Source organism: Heliconius melpomene, chromosome 14, assembly GCF_056956725.1.
Source record: "Heliconius melpomene rosina isolate 202511_hmr_F chromosome 14, ASM5695672v1, whole genome shotgun sequence".
Taxonomy (NCBI): Eukaryota; Metazoa; Arthropoda; class Insecta; order Lepidoptera; family Nymphalidae; genus Heliconius; species Heliconius melpomene.
Genome location: NC_140402.1, coordinates 1,197,326 through 1,215,830, shown reverse-complemented (window position 1 = coordinate 1,215,830; position 18,505 = coordinate 1,197,326). Strand labels below are relative to the sequence as shown.

At 30.9% G+C, this 18,505-nt stretch overlaps 3 protein-coding genes across 4 annotated transcripts; 2 read left to right on the top strand and 1 right to left on the bottom strand.

Annotated features, from left to right (window-relative positions):
* The first annotated feature begins 343 nt into the window (after positions 1-343).
* On the top strand, positions 344-6,383 carry LOC146531845 (signal peptide peptidase). The gene is made up of 6 exons (XM_085197633.1): positions 344-646; positions 1,080-1,261; positions 2,305-2,479; positions 2,860-3,043; positions 3,654-3,963; positions 4,757-6,383. Exons 1-6 carry the CDS (start codon positions 455-457, stop codon positions 4,815-4,817), a joined length of 1,104 nt encoding a protein of 367 aa, XP_085053759.1. The 5' UTR covers positions 344-454; the 3' UTR covers positions 4,818-6,383.
* Positions 6,384-6,647: 264 nt separating this feature from the next.
* Positions 6,648-12,322, bottom strand: Rtca (RNA 3'-terminal phosphate cyclase). Its single transcript, XM_085197634.1, has 9 exons — positions 12,120-12,322; positions 11,924-12,041; positions 11,629-11,755; positions 11,071-11,256; positions 10,599-10,737; positions 9,104-9,219; positions 8,559-8,706; positions 8,006-8,116; positions 6,648-7,690 (listed from the first exon to the last, which is right to left on the bottom strand). Exons 1-9 carry the CDS (start codon positions 12,159-12,161, stop codon positions 7,601-7,603), a joined length of 1,077 nt encoding a protein of 358 aa, XP_085053760.1. The 5' UTR covers positions 12,162-12,322; the 3' UTR covers positions 6,648-7,600.
* A 533-nt stretch (positions 12,323-12,855) lies between these two features.
* LOC146531843 (uncharacterized) lies at positions 12,856-17,632 on the top strand. 2 transcript variants are annotated; one of them, XM_085197285.1, is made up of 6 exons: positions 12,856-13,104; positions 13,372-13,507; positions 14,124-14,275; positions 14,579-14,995; positions 16,990-17,095; positions 17,472-17,632. In XM_085197285.1, the coding sequence occupies exons 1-6, from the start codon at positions 13,057-13,059 to the stop codon at positions 17,621-17,623; spliced, it is 1,011 nt and encodes a 336-aa protein (XP_085053411.1). In that variant the 5' UTR covers positions 12,856-13,056; the 3' UTR covers positions 17,624-17,632. The 2 variants fall into 2 exon arrangements, with proteins under 2 accessions (XP_085053411.1, XP_085053410.1); XM_085197284.1 differs by lacking the exons at positions 16,990-17,095; positions 17,472-17,632 and having other exon boundaries at positions 14,579-16,688.
* The last annotated feature ends 873 nt before the right edge of the window (positions 17,633-18,505 follow it).

Below are 18,505 nucleotides of genomic sequence, written 5' to 3'. Positions count from 1 at the left end.
ACAGCAGATATGAGGACTAAAACAATAAACAGGGATACAAGGCAAAAAAACAGACAATCTACTGTTAAGTTTAAAACACTAGGGTTAGCAACACTAGTTTTCGACCTATTGACTCAATCTTATTATTTTTTTAATTCAAAATATATACATATATATTTATTGTGCTTAAATTCGTCGATGTAGCTCTACAATGCTACTAATACTAATTTTTCAATATATCATTATTTTACTTCAATAACAAATTATAACCTGTGCATTTTATATCATTATTTTAGCAATGTATTTAAGAAAATATATTTATAATCTATAATACTTCTTACCATTTACCTGTGTTCTGTGCATTTACCACCCGACCCGATTTAACTGCATACTTGTCAATTTCTTGTCAAATTTGAGTTGTCGGGGGGAAAGGATTGTTGAGTGCGTGTTATATTTTTAAATTAAATCCTTAAAAATGGCTGAGCCTGTAACAGAATTACCTATAAATATAGAAGAAACAGTAAAAGAAGTCGTACAAAATGTTACCGACAAACCCCCAACAAGTATCGAAGGAGTCGCAATCGCGTACTTAAGTTTAGTGATTATGGCTATTTTACCCATATTCTTCGGATCATTTCGATCTGTTAAATATTTAAAAGAACAGAAAGTGAGTAAACTTTATTTTTCCAATGCACTAAGTAAAATAATACTATAAGTAAATTTTCTTAGGCTTCCAATCAGAACTTAGCACGTAATGTCATCGTGGCATATTGTGCCTTGGGTACATTCTATACTATGAAATGAACCAAGTAGATATATTCATATATTTTATATATATATATATATATATATATATATATATATATATAATTTAAATTGATTACTAATATACACCACTCCATTTAATATGTTTAATTTATATTAGAACAACTACAAAAAAATATGTATGCAGTGCAATATTTTTAATTATCAAAATAATTATCGCATGTTTTTCCTCTTTTGATATAACAAAAATCAAAATTAATACATGTGATGATTTCTTCTATAATATAATTAAGCATATGTTTCAATAAAAGTTACTAAGCAACTATTTATTTCAGGAATCTGGTGAAAGAGCTGAAACTATGTCTAATAAGGATGCTCTGATGTTCCCGTTGATAGCATCCTGTGCTTTGTTTGGTCTCTATATATTTTTCCAATTTTTCTCTAAAGAGTACATAAATCTGCTTCTTACTGGATACTTTTTCTTCCTTGGAGTTTTAGCATTGAGCCATCTTTTAAGGTAAATAGACAATTTTAAATAATATACACTGTATTACATTTTTATTATGCTGATAATATTTGTATAGTAAAATGTATGAAGATTGTTGTAGCACAGGGTCAGTGAATTCAATTCCCACTTGAGAAAGTTAAATTGAACATGGAGTTGCTCTGCCGCTCAACATGCAATGCTGCAATCAATTCATGCAATCTAGCATTCAGTGGAAAGTGTGGAGCAGAACTGTTTTAATAAGAAAGGAGTTCTTAGGTTCCCTCTGCCTACCTTGTCATGTGTGCAACATACATACAACATAAAGCTAAAAAAAATGTGTTACATTTTTTTTGTTTTATGTTGTAAGCCAAAAAAAATTATTCTTCTAAAAGGGTGGGCATAAGGAAGCTAATGGCTCATACACTCTACTTCACTTATCTGCCTGCAACACTTGAGACATTGCATGTTAAATGGCAGTCAACTCAAATGTTGCCCTTTGTCTACAACAGCATAAAAATATAATAATTTAAATGTAATATTTTTTCCATATGAGATTCAAACTCATAATCATTGAATTCTGTCTTTTCATTTATGCCATTTAAGTATTTAGTATTATAATAACAATTAGTACATAGTGCTATGCTTAGTTACATTTAGTTGCGTTAATTGTTTGTCATAAATGCTGAGTATTAAATGAATCTACAAATTACTATCGCAATTAATAAAGCAATTATTTTTAGTAATTAAGGAGTCATTAAAAGTATTAAAAAATATATAATTTCTTGAATATATTTTGTTGTTAGTGTGCTAGGCATTAGCTTTACTTTCTGAAGCATTTTACTTTAACTTTTTTCTTAATAAAATATTATTTAATGACTACTGGTCATGGAGGCAAATAGCAGCGTTAAGTTCTGATTGCATACAGAAATCGGTGGAAAAATGGGAATGGAGTGTCTCTAAGCCCATAACCAATCGCACTTACAGTGACACTGTGCTCCTATGCCACATCTGGCCTCTACCATACTGTTCATTTACAAAAAAAATTGTACTATAATATATATATATATTTTCAGCCCAATAATATCCCTAATAGTACCAGCTTCGGTCCCAAACGTCCCATACCACATTCTGTTCACTCGCGGCGAACGCGACGGCCGCTCGGACATTGTGAACTATAAGTTCACCTCGTATGACGTCATATGCTTGATCATATCACTTGTTATGGGCGCTTGGTATTTATTAAAGAAGGTATGGTTTTTTTTTTGTGTTTGATTCACTTAAGAATATTAAAACAATAAGTATATTAGTAATATTTTAAATATGAATGTTTGTGAGAATAAATGCTTGTTCCACTTTCAAAAACTACTCAATAAATTAGCAGAAATCAGAATGTTGTCTACAATACTATAAAGATTTTGTATGATGTGTAACAATAAATTTTAATTCGTGAAACCACATTAGGGCCCGCAGTTATTTATAAAAAGAAAAATATATGACATTCTTAAGTAACAATTATTATATTTTATTTAGTAAAAGTTTTTTAGTGGTTATTACAGCAAAAAAATTATATCCAAACTGAAATAATATATCTCCAAAAACTCTGAAATACAAATCCATTTACATTTTAGCATTGGATTGCAAACAACTTATTCGGCATCGCCTTCGCAATCAATGGTGTTGAGCTCCTCCACTTGAACAATGTGGTTACGGGATGTATTTTACTCTGTGGACTGTTCTTGTATGACATTTTCTGGGTCTTCGGAACTAATGTCATGGTGACTGTTGCCAAGTCCTTTGAAGCGCCTATTAAATGTATGTACTGTTTATGTTATTACTTATTTAATTTGAGGAACAGTGTAAACATAAAGGTTGTGGGTATGATTTTCACTCAGACAAAATTAATTTTGTTGCTCCGGTAACAGGACAAAACGCGGCGTTGAGCTCCGCCAGTTATGCCTGGTTTCCAATGTTGGGTAGTTATTGAGGAATGGAGTCTCTCAACACTAAGTTTTTACTGCTTAGCCTATATATGGGGTACAACGTAAAGTTAAAATAAAAAAAAGAATAGCAATCTAAAATTATTATTTTAGTTAATTAGATAAACTTTATCGTATATAAAATATTTAAATATTATCAGTTACTACTTTAAATTCCAAATATTCATATTTCAGAGCAAAAACCTGTCTTTTTTCTTTTGTGATATAAAAACCAGAAAATAACATATTTTTTATCTTTTAATGGATGGATGGTTAACTCTTAACATTATTTAAATGAAAACTTAGGAAGGAAAAAAAATTTTCGTTATATATTTTTTTGGCTTTGCTTCTATTACTTTACACAACCAATTACTTTACAGTCATACTTTGTGCCCTTGCGCCACGACAGGCCTCCAAAATACTAATAAAAACAATTACTTCCCCAGTGGTGTTCCCCCAAGACCTGCTCGTGAACGGTTTCAACGCTAGCAACTTCGCCATGTTAGGTCTAGGCGACATCGTGGTTCCCGGGATTTTCATAGCATTATTACTACGCTTCGACAAAAGCTTGAAACGAGGTTCCGAATTTTACTTCCGGGCGACGTTTTCGGCCTACATTTTGGGACTTTTGGCTACCATTTTGGTTATGCATATATTTAAGCACGCTCAACCTGCGTTGTTGTATCTGGTGCCGGCGTGTCTCGGTACACCGTTGACTTTGGCGTTGTTGAGGGGTGATATCAATGCGCTGTTTAAGTGAGTTTTTTGTTATTTTTCTTTTTATGTTTAAAATTTTTCTTCAGCTCCACGCTGTGTGTACGATAAACAGAAGGAAAGTTAAAACACTGCATTTCCCATAGTGTTGAGAGCAAGGAAATGAAAGTATTAAATATTTTATTCTGCAGAGTGGCAATTGTTGCGTTTACCGCTACACGCTTTACCATTGCACCATGACGGTCTTATTTTTATTATTGGTTATTTATTTATATAAGCTTTACACTGTATTTCGCATAGTGGGGTATGCAGAGTGGAATAGAACACACAACCGTCGCATTTACAATCGCATGCTTGTGGCCCTGCGCCACGACTTCCTTATAATTAATCAAATCACCTTTACGCTGTATCCCGCATAGAGCAGGGTAGGAAGAGCGAACCTGGACTTAAGACACTCTGTTTAGGGATCGAACCCACAACTAGTTGCGTTTATTATGATTCTAAATCAAGGAGAAAATAAATAAAAGGATTAGATCTCCCTGCGTAATGAGATATATGCCTTCGTGGCGCAGTGGGGTAGAATCAAACTGTGATTCCGATGATTGTGGGAAAAAAATCCCCCTAATGGATCACTAATGGAATAAAATAGGTGAAGTCATAAAATTTAGATGTAAAATAGTTTAAAGAACATTTAATAAATAAATTTCAACTATATTTATATGGTTACCGTGTATAAAACTACTTAACTTGAATTATAAATAAACTATATTATTAACTAAATAAAATAAATAAGATACATAAACCAGAATGTTGTTATAAAATAAATATTTCACAGCTACGAAGACCAACCCGCCCTTGTAGAAGGCACAGATAATAAAGCAAAGAAATCAGAATAAAAAACACAAAAAACAAACATGAAGCACAAATCCGAGGTACATCAACTGGGAATCGAACCTGGGACCATGGCGGAAACATTGAAAAGATTTAGAATTAGTTATATTGAATTATATGCATAAAAGTTGATGAAATAGTGTTTTTCTTTTAATATCTGTATGTCACAAATATTGTGCCAAAAAATGTTAGAAAAACAAGTTGAAAGAAAATTTTTTATTACAAATTATTTGGATTTCGCAGTTATTACTTTGTTTCATAATTACAAAGTACAATTTTATAGTAAAACTAACTTAACACATTACATGAATTGAAATATTTCTATAATAAGAAAAATACATTTCTATGCATATAATTTAGTACAGATAAAAAACCTTCCATGTATCTTCCATTTTTTTCATTTTGGCGCATAATCCAAAAAGGCTAAAAATTGTGTATAATTTTTAAGATGTGTTTTGTGAAAAATGTTAAACTGACAGTTAAGATTTACCAAATTATGTGGTTCAATAAATAAAATTATTTAACATGATGCATACTGTAAAACTTATTACTTTGTTAAAATATTCAAAGAATAAAAATGTGTGAAATTTAATTCTTTTTCAATTGTGGAATCAATTGGATGCTGGACAGTTATTATGCAATTAATCAAATTAAAAATAATTTTATTTAATTAAATTATTCCTTCATTAAATGTCAGTGTTGCAATTATTATATTAATTTTCATTACATGTTGTATTTCGTTTTTTTAATCAATCACTATGTGTATATTTTTCGACTGAACGCGCTATAGCTTAAGTTTATTTTTTGTTTAATTTTTTATTAATATATATTTTTGTATATTTGTTACCGTGACAAGTTTATGTAAATAAAATGCGTTACATAGGCTTATATTACATTTTTTGACAATTCTTCCTTTTCCATGTTACTCAAGTAATAAAAAATGTCCTTTCAATATTAAAAACCAATTAAATAAATTAATGTTGTCACAATAACTTCATTTTCTCAATAAAATAATTGAATTTTCTGTTAAATATATGTATAAAGAATTAAGTAGCAAGTTATTTTCAAAGTTATAATTATTAACTGAACCACATTATATAATAACTTTAGAATAAGCATAATTAGATGCGATTAAAACACCAAGTAAAATTTCATAGGAAATCATCAATAAAATGTGACTTACATATTATTAAATAATGAAACGATTTTCGTGTGTCTGTTCATTGAATTTATTATATATACAAGAAATAAATGAAATTATTTATCGATTTTTTTTCATATTATGAAAGTAAATGACATTCCTGTCAAAAAAAATCTGTAAATGTGTTCGACTTTGTGTTTTTTAATGAACATCTTTTTTTCATTAATTAATTTAAAATAATATATACGGTAAGTGTTTTTGTATTTTTATGAATTGTTTTTCTATATATTTTTTTTATTTTACAAAATTTAATTATAATTAATTAATGTCATTGTGTCTGAATGTAATGGAATTGTGTATCGAATTTATGAAACTTAGAATACGGAGCCAATTCTTGTGGGGAAAATTTTAATAAAAATATCTAATAGTAGTCGTTATTTTATTTTAGGTTTTAATTCACGGAAATGTATTTTCTTTAAAAAAAATATATTAAATTTTATCCGTTCGATCTTGGCACCATTACGAAATTTAAGGAAATTATTCATCTCAATTGGTCGATTTACCTCCTCATCTTCATTGATGCATCGAAACTCCATAAATTAACAAATCAATCAATCAACATACACTGCTACGGCTTATTCTTATTAATTCTTCTTTACATAATTAAGGGGAAAAATAAGACAAAAGTAATCTCTTTTTACATTTACTTTAGTATAGAAGGATACAACATAATAAATACATTAATAAGTCCATATTAATAAAAAGTATATCACATCCTCATTATATATGACAAAAAATATTTTTTTGGGGGAAATCACCATTGAATATTAGAATAAGCTATTTCTAGTCATAATACCAGTAATTACGCAATTTCAGTACTTTTTTGTACATAATATGCATAAAAAATTATATGTAAAAATACATATCCCATTTGTTTTTAAATTTATTATAGATGTAGAATCTTAGGCTGAAAACTACATTTGCCTAAAGTAACATTAAAATTATTTAGGCGCTAAATCGAAATTACACATTTTCCAAAATAAATTTAATACACTTTTAGTAAGACACGTTAGTTTTTAAGCTTCACGCTATATCCCGCACACAACAGCATAGTCAGAGGGAACCTAGTAGCACTCCGTTTCACACATTCTGCCGAATTCTGGTGGCATTGCGAGTTGAGTGGCGGAACTCAACGCCTCACTTTGCCTCGACACCAGAGAGAATATATAAATTTAAAAATCTAAATATAAATAAATATTTAAATTTATTTTTTTCTATTTATATGCTAAATGCTGGATATAACGTGAAGCTGAAAAATAATAATAACAAAAACACACTGGCAGCATTATATTTAAGCGGGCGAAGCCGCGTTTCAATCGCAAATGTTTCACAATTCCAAAAACTTCAAAATATTATGTATTCAAAAAGCCTTGTAAGAATTTTTGTATCAAAGCAAGCTATAATCGATACGAAGGGCAATCCTACAATAATTTCTGTTCCATCAGGAGTTTAATTAATGATCAACAGACCGATATTATATTTATTGAGATTAATTTTCTTACAAATACATTGACTTAGTTTACAGTTAAATAATATACTTAATATTAAGTTAAATGCAGTCATTTCAGATATTATGATAATTTATGTTTATTTGCTACTTAAACGTTTATTTTCAAGTCCGAGGCCGGTGCATTCGATTATGTTTTGGCCGCCATCTTCTTTTATATTGAATGTTACCTATAAAAAAATAATTAACATTTTTTTTATTTAAACCATTTTGTTGATTATATACTCTAACTCTAAACGGCTTGATTTTTATATCATTACATACTTATTATACAAATGTAATATTTTTGTGTTTATTTTTGAAATTGACTTCACACATTTCACACCACTGGCTCCATAGGCGATGGTTGTCAATTCTAAAATCGGGGAAATCGAAAAAACGCAGAATTAGGGCCCTCTACTTATCACAAAAAAAACTCTACATATCGAAATAAACGGAAGTCTCCAACGAAAACTGTAAATAATATAATCACTATAAATACATACATTGGCAATAATCTGTGATATATGTATAGCCGTTTTAGTGTGCAGAGTGACGTCAGCGACGCGCACAGAACTGGCACCGGACGCCAGCGCCATGTATAGAATTGCTTGATCCTGTTCGAAAGGAAAATATATTAATAAAAAATAGTAACAGGAACAAATATATCCAAAGCAAGGAAAGTCGTAAAATCTAGTCTGAGCAGCCGCCACGGGCATAGATAGGAAAGAGGGTGCCGGGCGAGCCATACCCACCACAAAATAGTTTGGACCACCTAAAAATTTTACTTATAACAATATTTGCCCTGAATTTTTTAAAAAAAAAAACGACATTTACACAAATATCTCTGTTCTAAGCTATTTCCATTTTTCCCATTTGGTGGAATTAATAATTTAACATTTTCTCTCTCATATCAAAACAAAATTTGGTATTGAGTTCTGCGACTCGCCGCCAATGTTTCGCAAATTGCATAAGGAATGGTGCGTCTTAACACTAGATTCCCTTTGCTATATGCGGGATACAGAGTGAAGTCTGTAAAAAAACATATTTATTTAAAACCTGGGCATGTCCATCAAGACAGGCGCCACTGTCTATCAAGTGTGTCAGCTCTCCGCTAAGTTTCCTCGCCAGCTCCTTCGGCCCCACTTTGCGGCTGCCGAGAGCGTCCACGCTCAGTATACAACCAGATGTTGTATTACAGAATAAGCTGAAGAAAAAAACAAACATACATATATGAGGTGCGACTGTAAATATTTGTTGGGTTCGATTTCCATACGGGGGAATGAAATATTTTTATTTCCTTGTTCTGTCGCACTGTCACGAGGCAAAGCGCGGCGTTGAACCCAGAAAAAAGTGGGGTACGGAAATGTTTTAATGGCAATGGAGTGTTAGGACAAGAGGTTCTTAGGTTTCCTATGCCTATCCTGCTATGTGCGCCTTCAAAATTATATGTTAATGACTCTGATTTGGGCAAAAAGCAGAGAATGCAGTATCTTAGCTCTATGTTTTCTCTCCCTATCCTGCTACATGTGGGATAAAAAGCAGACAAAACAAAATTACATATGGATCTATTATATATAAAATATAGAAATAAAAAAACTTACACTGCCCCGCTGCTAGTGTCAGGTCCCACACTGTGGTCCTCCTTGTAAGTGTGGAGCTTCACCTTGTACTGACCACCAAGCTCTTGCCGGACACCTTCGGATACCGTTTGCGCTAGCTGGAAGGAACATTTAAATTATAATAAAATATAAAATTAAATAAAAATATAATTATTATATATAATTATATTATTATTATATAATCATACTAGCGGACGCGCGCAGCTTCGCTTGCGTATTTAAGGGTGAATTCTAATAACTCATGAAACATGTGTTCAATTAAATATTTTTAAGAGTCTAAATTTCAAATTTTATAAAAATCGGTTGTGATTTAAAGATTTTTCCATACAAACTTTCAACCCCTTATTTGCACCCTTAGGGGGTGAATTCTAGAAAACCATGAAACATATGTTCAATTAAATATTTTTAAGAGTCTAAATATAAAATGTTATAAAAATCGGTGGCGATTTAAGAATTTTCCCATACAAACTTTCAACCCCTTATTTGCACCCTTAGGGGGAGAATTCTAGAAAACGATGAAACACGTGTTCAATTAAATACTTATTTTTTTCCATACAAACTTTGAACCCCTATTTCACCCCTTTAGGGTTAAAATTTTTCAAAATCCCTTCTTAGTGGATGTCCAGATTACGAAAGTAAACTTTTGTCCAAATTTAACGTTTCTACGCACAGCGGTTACGGCTGTGCGTGCGTCTTACCTCAGTCAGTGAGGACAAGTACTTTTATATATATAGATTATATAATTAATTATTTTATCATCTGCATAAAAAAATAAATAAACCAATCAGCTTCACACTGTACCCCACACACAGCAGAACAGGCAGAGGGAACCTAGTATTAAGACACTCTGTTCCCCACTATCCGCCAAATTCCGGAGGGATTGCATTTTGAGTGGTGGCTCTTTGCCTCGACACCAGAACTAAAAATTTTATATAAATTAAAATAAATATTTCATTTTCTCGAGTGGGGATCGAACCCACAACCAGTCGTGTTTATAGTCACGTACTTGTGTGTTTGTTAGGCGATGTAATAACATTGTCATTTTTAAGACAATACCCATATATTGATATACTTATATTTGACTTATATGATATAATTATTTTTTAGCAATATTATTGCATGCATTTCTTTATATTGACATAACTTTATTTATGAACAAAAAGAAATAAAACAACCACTAAATATTAAGGATAGTTTGCTAAAATACAATAGTGCAAGCTGCATTTAAATCGGCTAAGACACTTCTAAGTTTAGCATGCACATATTATGCACAGACAAACAGACAAAAAATTAAATAAACATTGTTTTGAATTATATTACATCAATAAATGATGGGGCTTTAATAGATTTTCTCATATATCTTCCATGTACAGACAGCAATGAGTTACAGTTTTATTATATATAGCTTCACATTGTATCCTGCACAGAGGCAAAGGAAGTCAATAAAAATAAAATAAAAAATAATTTAATACAGTACCTTTATAGGTAAAACACCAGACACAAAGCTAATTCCAGTTATGTCCCTAACTTGTCCTCGCTCAGTTATATTCACACTTTTCAATGAATGTATTGGTAAAATTGCTATTGAAACATGCCCACCTCCTTTTGGATAGTAACTAGAAAAATCAAAAATTAAATCAGCTTCATTAGTGTTAAGACAGTCCATTCCCCATTTTGCATTGAATTCCGGAGGCATTGTGTATTGCGGCATTGCATATAAAAAACTAAAATGATTTTCTCATGGATAACATTGTCAGAAATAGATCAAATTAAATCAAATCACACAGGAAGCACCAGCTTTTAAATAAAAAAATAATCACCAAAATTAGTTCAGCAAGTCAAAAGTTGTGGTAACAAACATAAAAGAAAAAACTCAAATTGATACCTTTTACAGAAGTCAGTTAAAAAGATTAAATACATTATTAAAAAATAATCAATAGTGTACTTACCCTCTTTTTAAAATAGTCATTTTAAAATCACCCCCAAAATCCCTGAGGATGTTTTTAAATACTTTGTCCATGTAATCAATCTGCGGGGCCATTTCAGCATTGGTTCCACCTTTGAGGTCTAATACTATTGGAGTATCGGCAAATAGTGCACAGGGTAAAGCAACTTGCAGGAGTAAACTAATGGAACTGAAGTAAAAATTGTATCATCATTGATCATATGTTTATTATTTTAGCTTCACACAAAGTATGGTAAGCGGAAGGAACCTAGTGTTAAGACTCTGCTCTCATTAAGACATTCCCAAATTTGTGACAAATTTTGAAGCTCAATGCCACGCTTTGCCTTATTACCAGAAGAGGAAGAGAAAATATTAAATATTCAATGTCCTCTAGTAGAGATGAACCCCATAACCTGTTGCATTTATTATTCATATTTTGCTGATAAAGTGTGGTATTGAATCACACCACTCACTCACTCACTCGCAGAAATTGGGGAACAGAGTGTCTTAACACCAACTTCCATCTGCCTTAACTTTACAGGGGAAAAACTTCAAAACTAACCCAGCTGTCCTGGGATCAGCATTATAATGCCCTCCTTTTATTTCACCAGGTATAAATTCAATTTCTGTAGATCCAATGCTCACTCCTTTTAATTTAGCTTGACACATTTCAGCGACTAGTTGTATTCCTAAAAAAATCGTAAGATATTATTAAATATTTGTTTAATTATTATTCAAAACAATAATTAAAACTATTTATTTAAGAAATTAAATATTGATAATTATACATATCCAAAGAATTATATTGACTATACCATTATCTATGATACTTATTAATAAATAAATAAATATAAAACCTTCAAAATGCTGTGCAGCTAAGCCGGGTTTTTTACGACCGGCGCGAATATTCTTTATTCTTACGGGTATCTTTAAGATTGCGCTTAAAGAAATTGACATACGAAGAATTTGTCCTCCCTAAATTAAAATAGGAAATTTATTTAATTATATATAAGACCTTAAATTTAATCCTAATTCGAATAAGGAAATGATTACCCCTTCTAGTACACTTCCGTCTATTTCTAACATGTCGGTCATACTTTTAAAATTTTAAAACGCGAATCGACACTAGATATTTCTTATAAGTTTAATATTAATTGCAAAAATTTAAATTTCTTTATATAATAAATATTCTTATGCTCTTGTCTTGTCCTTACATTTTTTTTCGTAATATAAATTATTGACATTGACAAAACAAACAGATAAGTAATGTCTAGTATAATACCCCGTTACTTTCAAATTTTTATACGTTTTTAAAAAAAAAAACTTTCGTAAGTGTGGAATAACACTTTAAAATTGTTTTGCAAATAGCATACAAAATAATTATCTTTGGGTAGCGAAAATTTGTAAATATCGCCCTCCAGAGATTACATAAATAAGTTGGAACAAGCGTATATAAATTTTGACGTAGCTTGACGAGAACGTATGACTTAGTGGTCAGAGCACATGGACAGTATCAAAGAGGCGCAGGTTCGTTAAAAATTTTATAAATGTTTCTCAAATAATTTTTTTTTCCTGAATTTTGTTTTATAACACATTAAAAATGTTTAAAATATTATGTTTCATTTTGAAATAGTTTTAAATAGTTATATAAGGTTACCGAAAAATTCAAAAAGTTAAAAAAGTACCATAATTAGCTAGCATCATATTAATCTATAAAAAGTTTAGTTGTAAAGAATTTAGTGGTACAGTGAAACTTTTTTCGAAGAGGAAGAGTTGCGAAAAAAAAAATCAAATGTCAGTTAAATTTACCAACTCTTGCCAAAATAAAATGTCAATACTTGTTTTGTTGGGTATTATTTGCGAATTAGATTGTTCAATATAAATAATTAATGTTTGGTTGTTTAGGTCCCACTCATGATAATTGTGAGCTACATTTAATGTAATCTATATTTGGTTAAAGCCTAATTATTTTCATAAGGATCTAATAAAAATGCAGAGAAAGCCAGGCTTTCCCATTGCGAATTGCAGTATTAAACTGGTAATAAAAGCTTATTATACTTTTAAAAAAGTAATTAAAGTACGAATGTGTAGTTTCTTTTGAAACGTACTTAGTGTATGCAATTAATAAAATATTTTTGCCATCGTTTCATTATTTACGTCGTTGTATGTACAGAGACATAAGTAATAGAATGGTGGGAACTGATTTTATTCTTATAATTTAATAGTAAATCTTTTTTTTACATTTTTAATTATTGATGAGTATTTTTCTTATTCTTTTTTTTTTAATAATATTTACTTTTGATAGCCTGATAGCATGCCTGCGGTTGAGGGTATGGTGGAAGATGAAGAACCTGTACAAAGGCGCCAACAACTAATTAACTTTGGCCATACTGAATGGGGATTTAATAATTGGAGTTGGACAGTCACTAAACAAGAATTAGGTACATTTATAAATCACATGAAAGCATTTAAATAAAATTAACAAAAATACTGTAAATTAATTGATTATTCTAGAAAAGTTTTTGCATTTTTTGTTATTGAACTGAATTGTATCATATAAACATGTTTATGTACATAATTATATTTTTAATGATAAATAGAATTAGTCTTGTAACAAAACAATATAAATAATGTTTAAAAAAATCCTGAATAATTGTGTATTGGACTATTAATAATTTTTGGATAACTTATACACTTATATTTAGAGATTTTTAATATAGATTGTCTTATTAAGTATCATACCAAGTACAAGTAACAAGTTAAATTCTGAAACAAGTGCACAAACAAAATGAATGAGATATTAAAGTTGTAAGATGTGTAGTGCCTTAATTTGGGTAAACAGTTGTAAATTGTTTATTTAAAGGTCAGACAATTGATGTTGTACTTGAGGTTTGCAGACTATTTAGTAATTTGAAAAAAAAAAAAAATACTCATATGCACAGAATGACAAGATTCTTTTTTTCTTTAGATATATACATATAAGTTATTCTATAGGTTTTAATTTCAATTAGGAAGATTTTAGCATTAAATATATATTCAATTTAACATATTTTTTAGATTTTGTAGAACTTTCAAATGGGAAATATACAGCAGGTGTGGCATCATTTGTATCCGTGACAGTGAAAAGTTTTGACATTCACAGAGAAAATGTGGGCTATGCCACGTCTATAGGTCCAAATAAAGGTGCTGCTATACATAGAGCTAGAAAGGTATAATATTTTTTTAGCTTCATACTGTATCAAAAACATAACAGACTAGGCCGAGGGAACCTAATGTTAAGACAATCCATTACCCACACACCACCCAACTGACATTGTGTGGCAAAACTCAAAGCGACAATTTGGCTTATTTCTAGAACAAAAAAAAATGGAATATAATTCTGTTTCTCATAGAAAGTAAACCCATAACCATTACATTTTCAAATGAAAACTGTGTTGCTGCACTTTGACAGCCCAAAAATAACATTGTCAATTTTTATACTTTTATTTTATTTTATTTATATTTTATTACAGTGTGCTGTTACAAATGCCCTTCGAGAGACATTGCTCAGTTTTGGAGGTACTGTGGCCTCTAATCTTATGGAGCAGCTTGAATCTCATAAACCAAATGAAATTGTAAACCAACAAATACCACCAGAATCCTTACAAGAGAACAATCCAAACTTGGCAAACAAATTATCAGAACCAAAAAATATAAAACAATGTGTTAAGAAGGAAATAAACCATTCACCTATTCAAGTGCCTATAGCGAGTTCAGTGCCAGTGTCAGTGCCCGCGGTGCCAGCGGTTAAAAACTTGGTCAATCCTCCGGTAGCCAAGACTCATCCTATGCCAGCTAACCTATCTCCAGTGAACCGAGGACCTCCAGCTAATGCACCTCGACCCCCTGTACCAGTACCAGTACCACCTACTATCAGACCAAATTCAAACGTAAGTTTCGTACTACAACCCGTTATGGGGGGCGTAGTACCACCAATGTATAACGTAACTCAACCACGTTTCGCGCCTCCGCCCCCGCCACATGTTTATCAAAACTGTTACGAGTATCCATGGCATTTTGCGTTTGAGCCCTACGATAGACACCATAGCAATGTGAATCTTAATTTTAATATACCACCAAAGAATTTAGTTGTGAACGGTCGTGGGTCTGTGGAGTGTAAAAGAGAGGAGCCTCACTTCCAAACTCCTCAAGGTTGCTGGATCAAACCCACTATCTTCTATGATGGTTTCTGGACTGAGCAAAAAGTGAAGAAGTGGGTTGCTGAGCAGGTGGAGAAACAGTTCCCTGATGAGGCATGTAAAGCGAACTCCCCGGGGAATATCCAAGAGCCTTCTACCCCCAAATCCTAGGCTATTGTAACATGGGTGATTTAAAGTTTTTTTTTTTCTTTTTATACACAGTAAATTTTACTTAGTTATCAGAATTATAAAAAGTATTTGCCACATTTTTTAAATATTCTTCCACACTTATAGAAAAATGTATTATAAATGACGTCAGACGTTAAGGGTGGGTGCAGTGGTCCCAAAAAGAGGCGTCCTATATTTCGGGCTACCACAATTTAAAATATAATATATAAATATTAAAACTCGAAGTATCTTAGAAAAAATATTCTGGGTTGCTGTTTTACCTTCATAATTTCTAAGCGTAAAATGTGACGTCACACTAGGTAGTGAGTCTTAAGCAGCAGCGAATAAAATTATGGAATTTGTTTGGCATACCTTATGGATTGCACCATTGTTGCATTACGATCTTTACAAGTAGACTTACTGTTTATAGTACTACCGCCACACTCATAAATGCCAATTAATGTTTAACTGTCACTCAAACATTAATTGAAGTCTCCAAGCATGGCTTTTAATAGTAGTGTGGGAGGATATTTTCAGTCTCAAAGTGGTTCACTATTTTTTATCTCATTTTTTAAAAGTTATTAGAAATATATGGTTATAGTAATAAGTGTGTTTTAAGGCGGTTGTATTCTCGCTTGATGCTCAGTATTCTAGGGACTTTTCTATTGGAAGTCGTTTGTATAGATGTTAAATAGAAATAGGATCTTAAATTCATTATGTAAATTGATAATGGATTGTAGGATTGATAGAAATGCTAGAATTGTTGCAGAATTGTTTCATAAAGTTTTTGTTTTTGGTAAAAACGAAAGCTCGAAGTTAATAGTGCCATTATGTCTATTAATGTTATTATGAGACCTTTAAATACTTGTTTTCACTTTCAAAATACGATTGTTACTGATAGCCGATACCGACTTGTTTTTGTGTAACAAATTTATTTTATTATAAAAAAAGAAAAATGATGGTTATTGTGTATGTTTGAAGTTTCCTTAGATATAAGCAAATACATTGATTAGACAAGTTACTTCTAAAACGCACTTTTTGCAATTACTCCCTAATGATATAGCTATACGATTACAATATACATATGTACGCAGTAGTTGCGTGCGTTTTTTTACCATTAGTCGAGGGTTCATATCTGTCGTGTATTTTTTTTATTTTTTATACGATGGTTTTATCACTTATATAGTTATTATAAAGGAATTGCATAGTTGTAGATTGGTAAGACTATGTGGTATGTCCATGTTTTTTTTATTGTAATAAAATCGTTTGAAAATAATCGATGTTTTTACTGCTTTGGTTTGTTTTTAAATCCCTTAAATTTCCTTTTGTGTTTAAAATTTTATATTTATTGAATTGAATTCTTGATATATGGCGTTTGTCTTGTGTCTTGATATATGGAGAATTAATGTCAGATTAAATAAGTAGGCATTAACAAAAATGTTTTTATAACTTTAGCTGCAAATTATGGCTTTTGTTTTTATAAATTTATTATATTACTATCTATTACACAAAATATACTTTATATACTACTTTAATTTTCTTAAAGAAATTTAGTTAAAAATAATAATTATAAACAGGATGTCAAGCTAGACGACGCGAGCGAGGAGGCGCGCGCGGAACGCAAACGTCGACAAAGACAAGCCCAAGAGGAATTTCGTTTGAAGCACTTAATGAAAAATAATGGTTAGCTTTTGTTATGTCCATTTTGTTTAAACTTTTAACAATAGAATAAATTTTAAATAGGATTTAATGAATAAAGGCAGTGCTTTAAACTAACAGATTTGTTCCAAGTGCGTTTTCGTTTTTAATTTCTTTTTTTTTAATGATTTTATTAATAAATTTGTATTTTTCTTTGATATATTCTTAATTTTTCACCTTTTCCTTTTTATAATACTCACTACTAGATTTTAGTAATTTAAATATTCTTTTAAATACACAACTTTATTTCTTATATTCAAACAATAACAATAGTTACTGTGAATTGAATTTTGATTTATTAAAAAAGCGGAAACTTATTGACTAAATTCCATACATAATATAACAAAATATTCTTCTCCAGATAATGAAAATGATAATAATCTCGATTCTTTAATGATCGCTATACCCACTCAAGAGATTGTTGTTGAAAGTAACGAAACTGGACATAAAAGAAAATCTCCCATACCAGAAGGAAGCTCTAAACGACGGAATATTGATATTATTGAAATATAAGTATTTTTTTATAGTCTATACTAATATAATAAAGCGGAAGAGTTTGTTTGTTTGTTTGTTTGTTTGAACGCTAAGATCTCTGGATCTACTGGATCGATTTACTTTGTTTTTGTTTTGTATGAAAGCTGCATTCTTCAGAAATGCTATAGGCTATATAACATTACATTACACATATGTACTAATAAATTATAATACTTTCTAATTTGACATGCAATTTATTCTGCCATGTTAATAACAACCGTCGTCGCTACGCGACCGCGTTCGTTACCGCGTCATTTTGATATTCATCCTTATGAAAATAAATATAATAGTCACTTTTAGCATTTCCTCTAGATTGAAATTATATTTCATAGAAATTATATTCTTATATTTCAAGCAGGCGTAGCCGCGTCCGGGTCCGCTAGTAATAGTATAAAAGAACAATGTCAATGAATTTTGAAATATATTATTTTAATACATTTATTTTGTTTATTATTAAAGAGAGTTAGCTTTGATTTATTTAGAATAGAAAAATAATATCCTCACGCTACCTAGAAATGCTACAAAATCAGAGGGGGGGAGGGGTGGTGGGGCAAGGAGAACCTGTGACAAGACACTAAGCTTTATTTTTCTCCGAAGCTGTTGAACATTACATGCTGAGTGGAGATAATTCATTGCCTGACTGGGTATCGAACCCACAACCATCGAATTTATGGCGGTTGAGGTCTCACTGCACCGCAATAGCCTTAATTCTTTGCGTAATAACTAAGTCGCACAGTCGGTTTCACAGAAAAGTTTGTAACTGTTATAAATATTATTATAATGGTATTGATATACCTACTTAGAAGTAGAGTTTCATGAAACTATTAATATGTATATAGACAAAACAAAAATAAAACATCA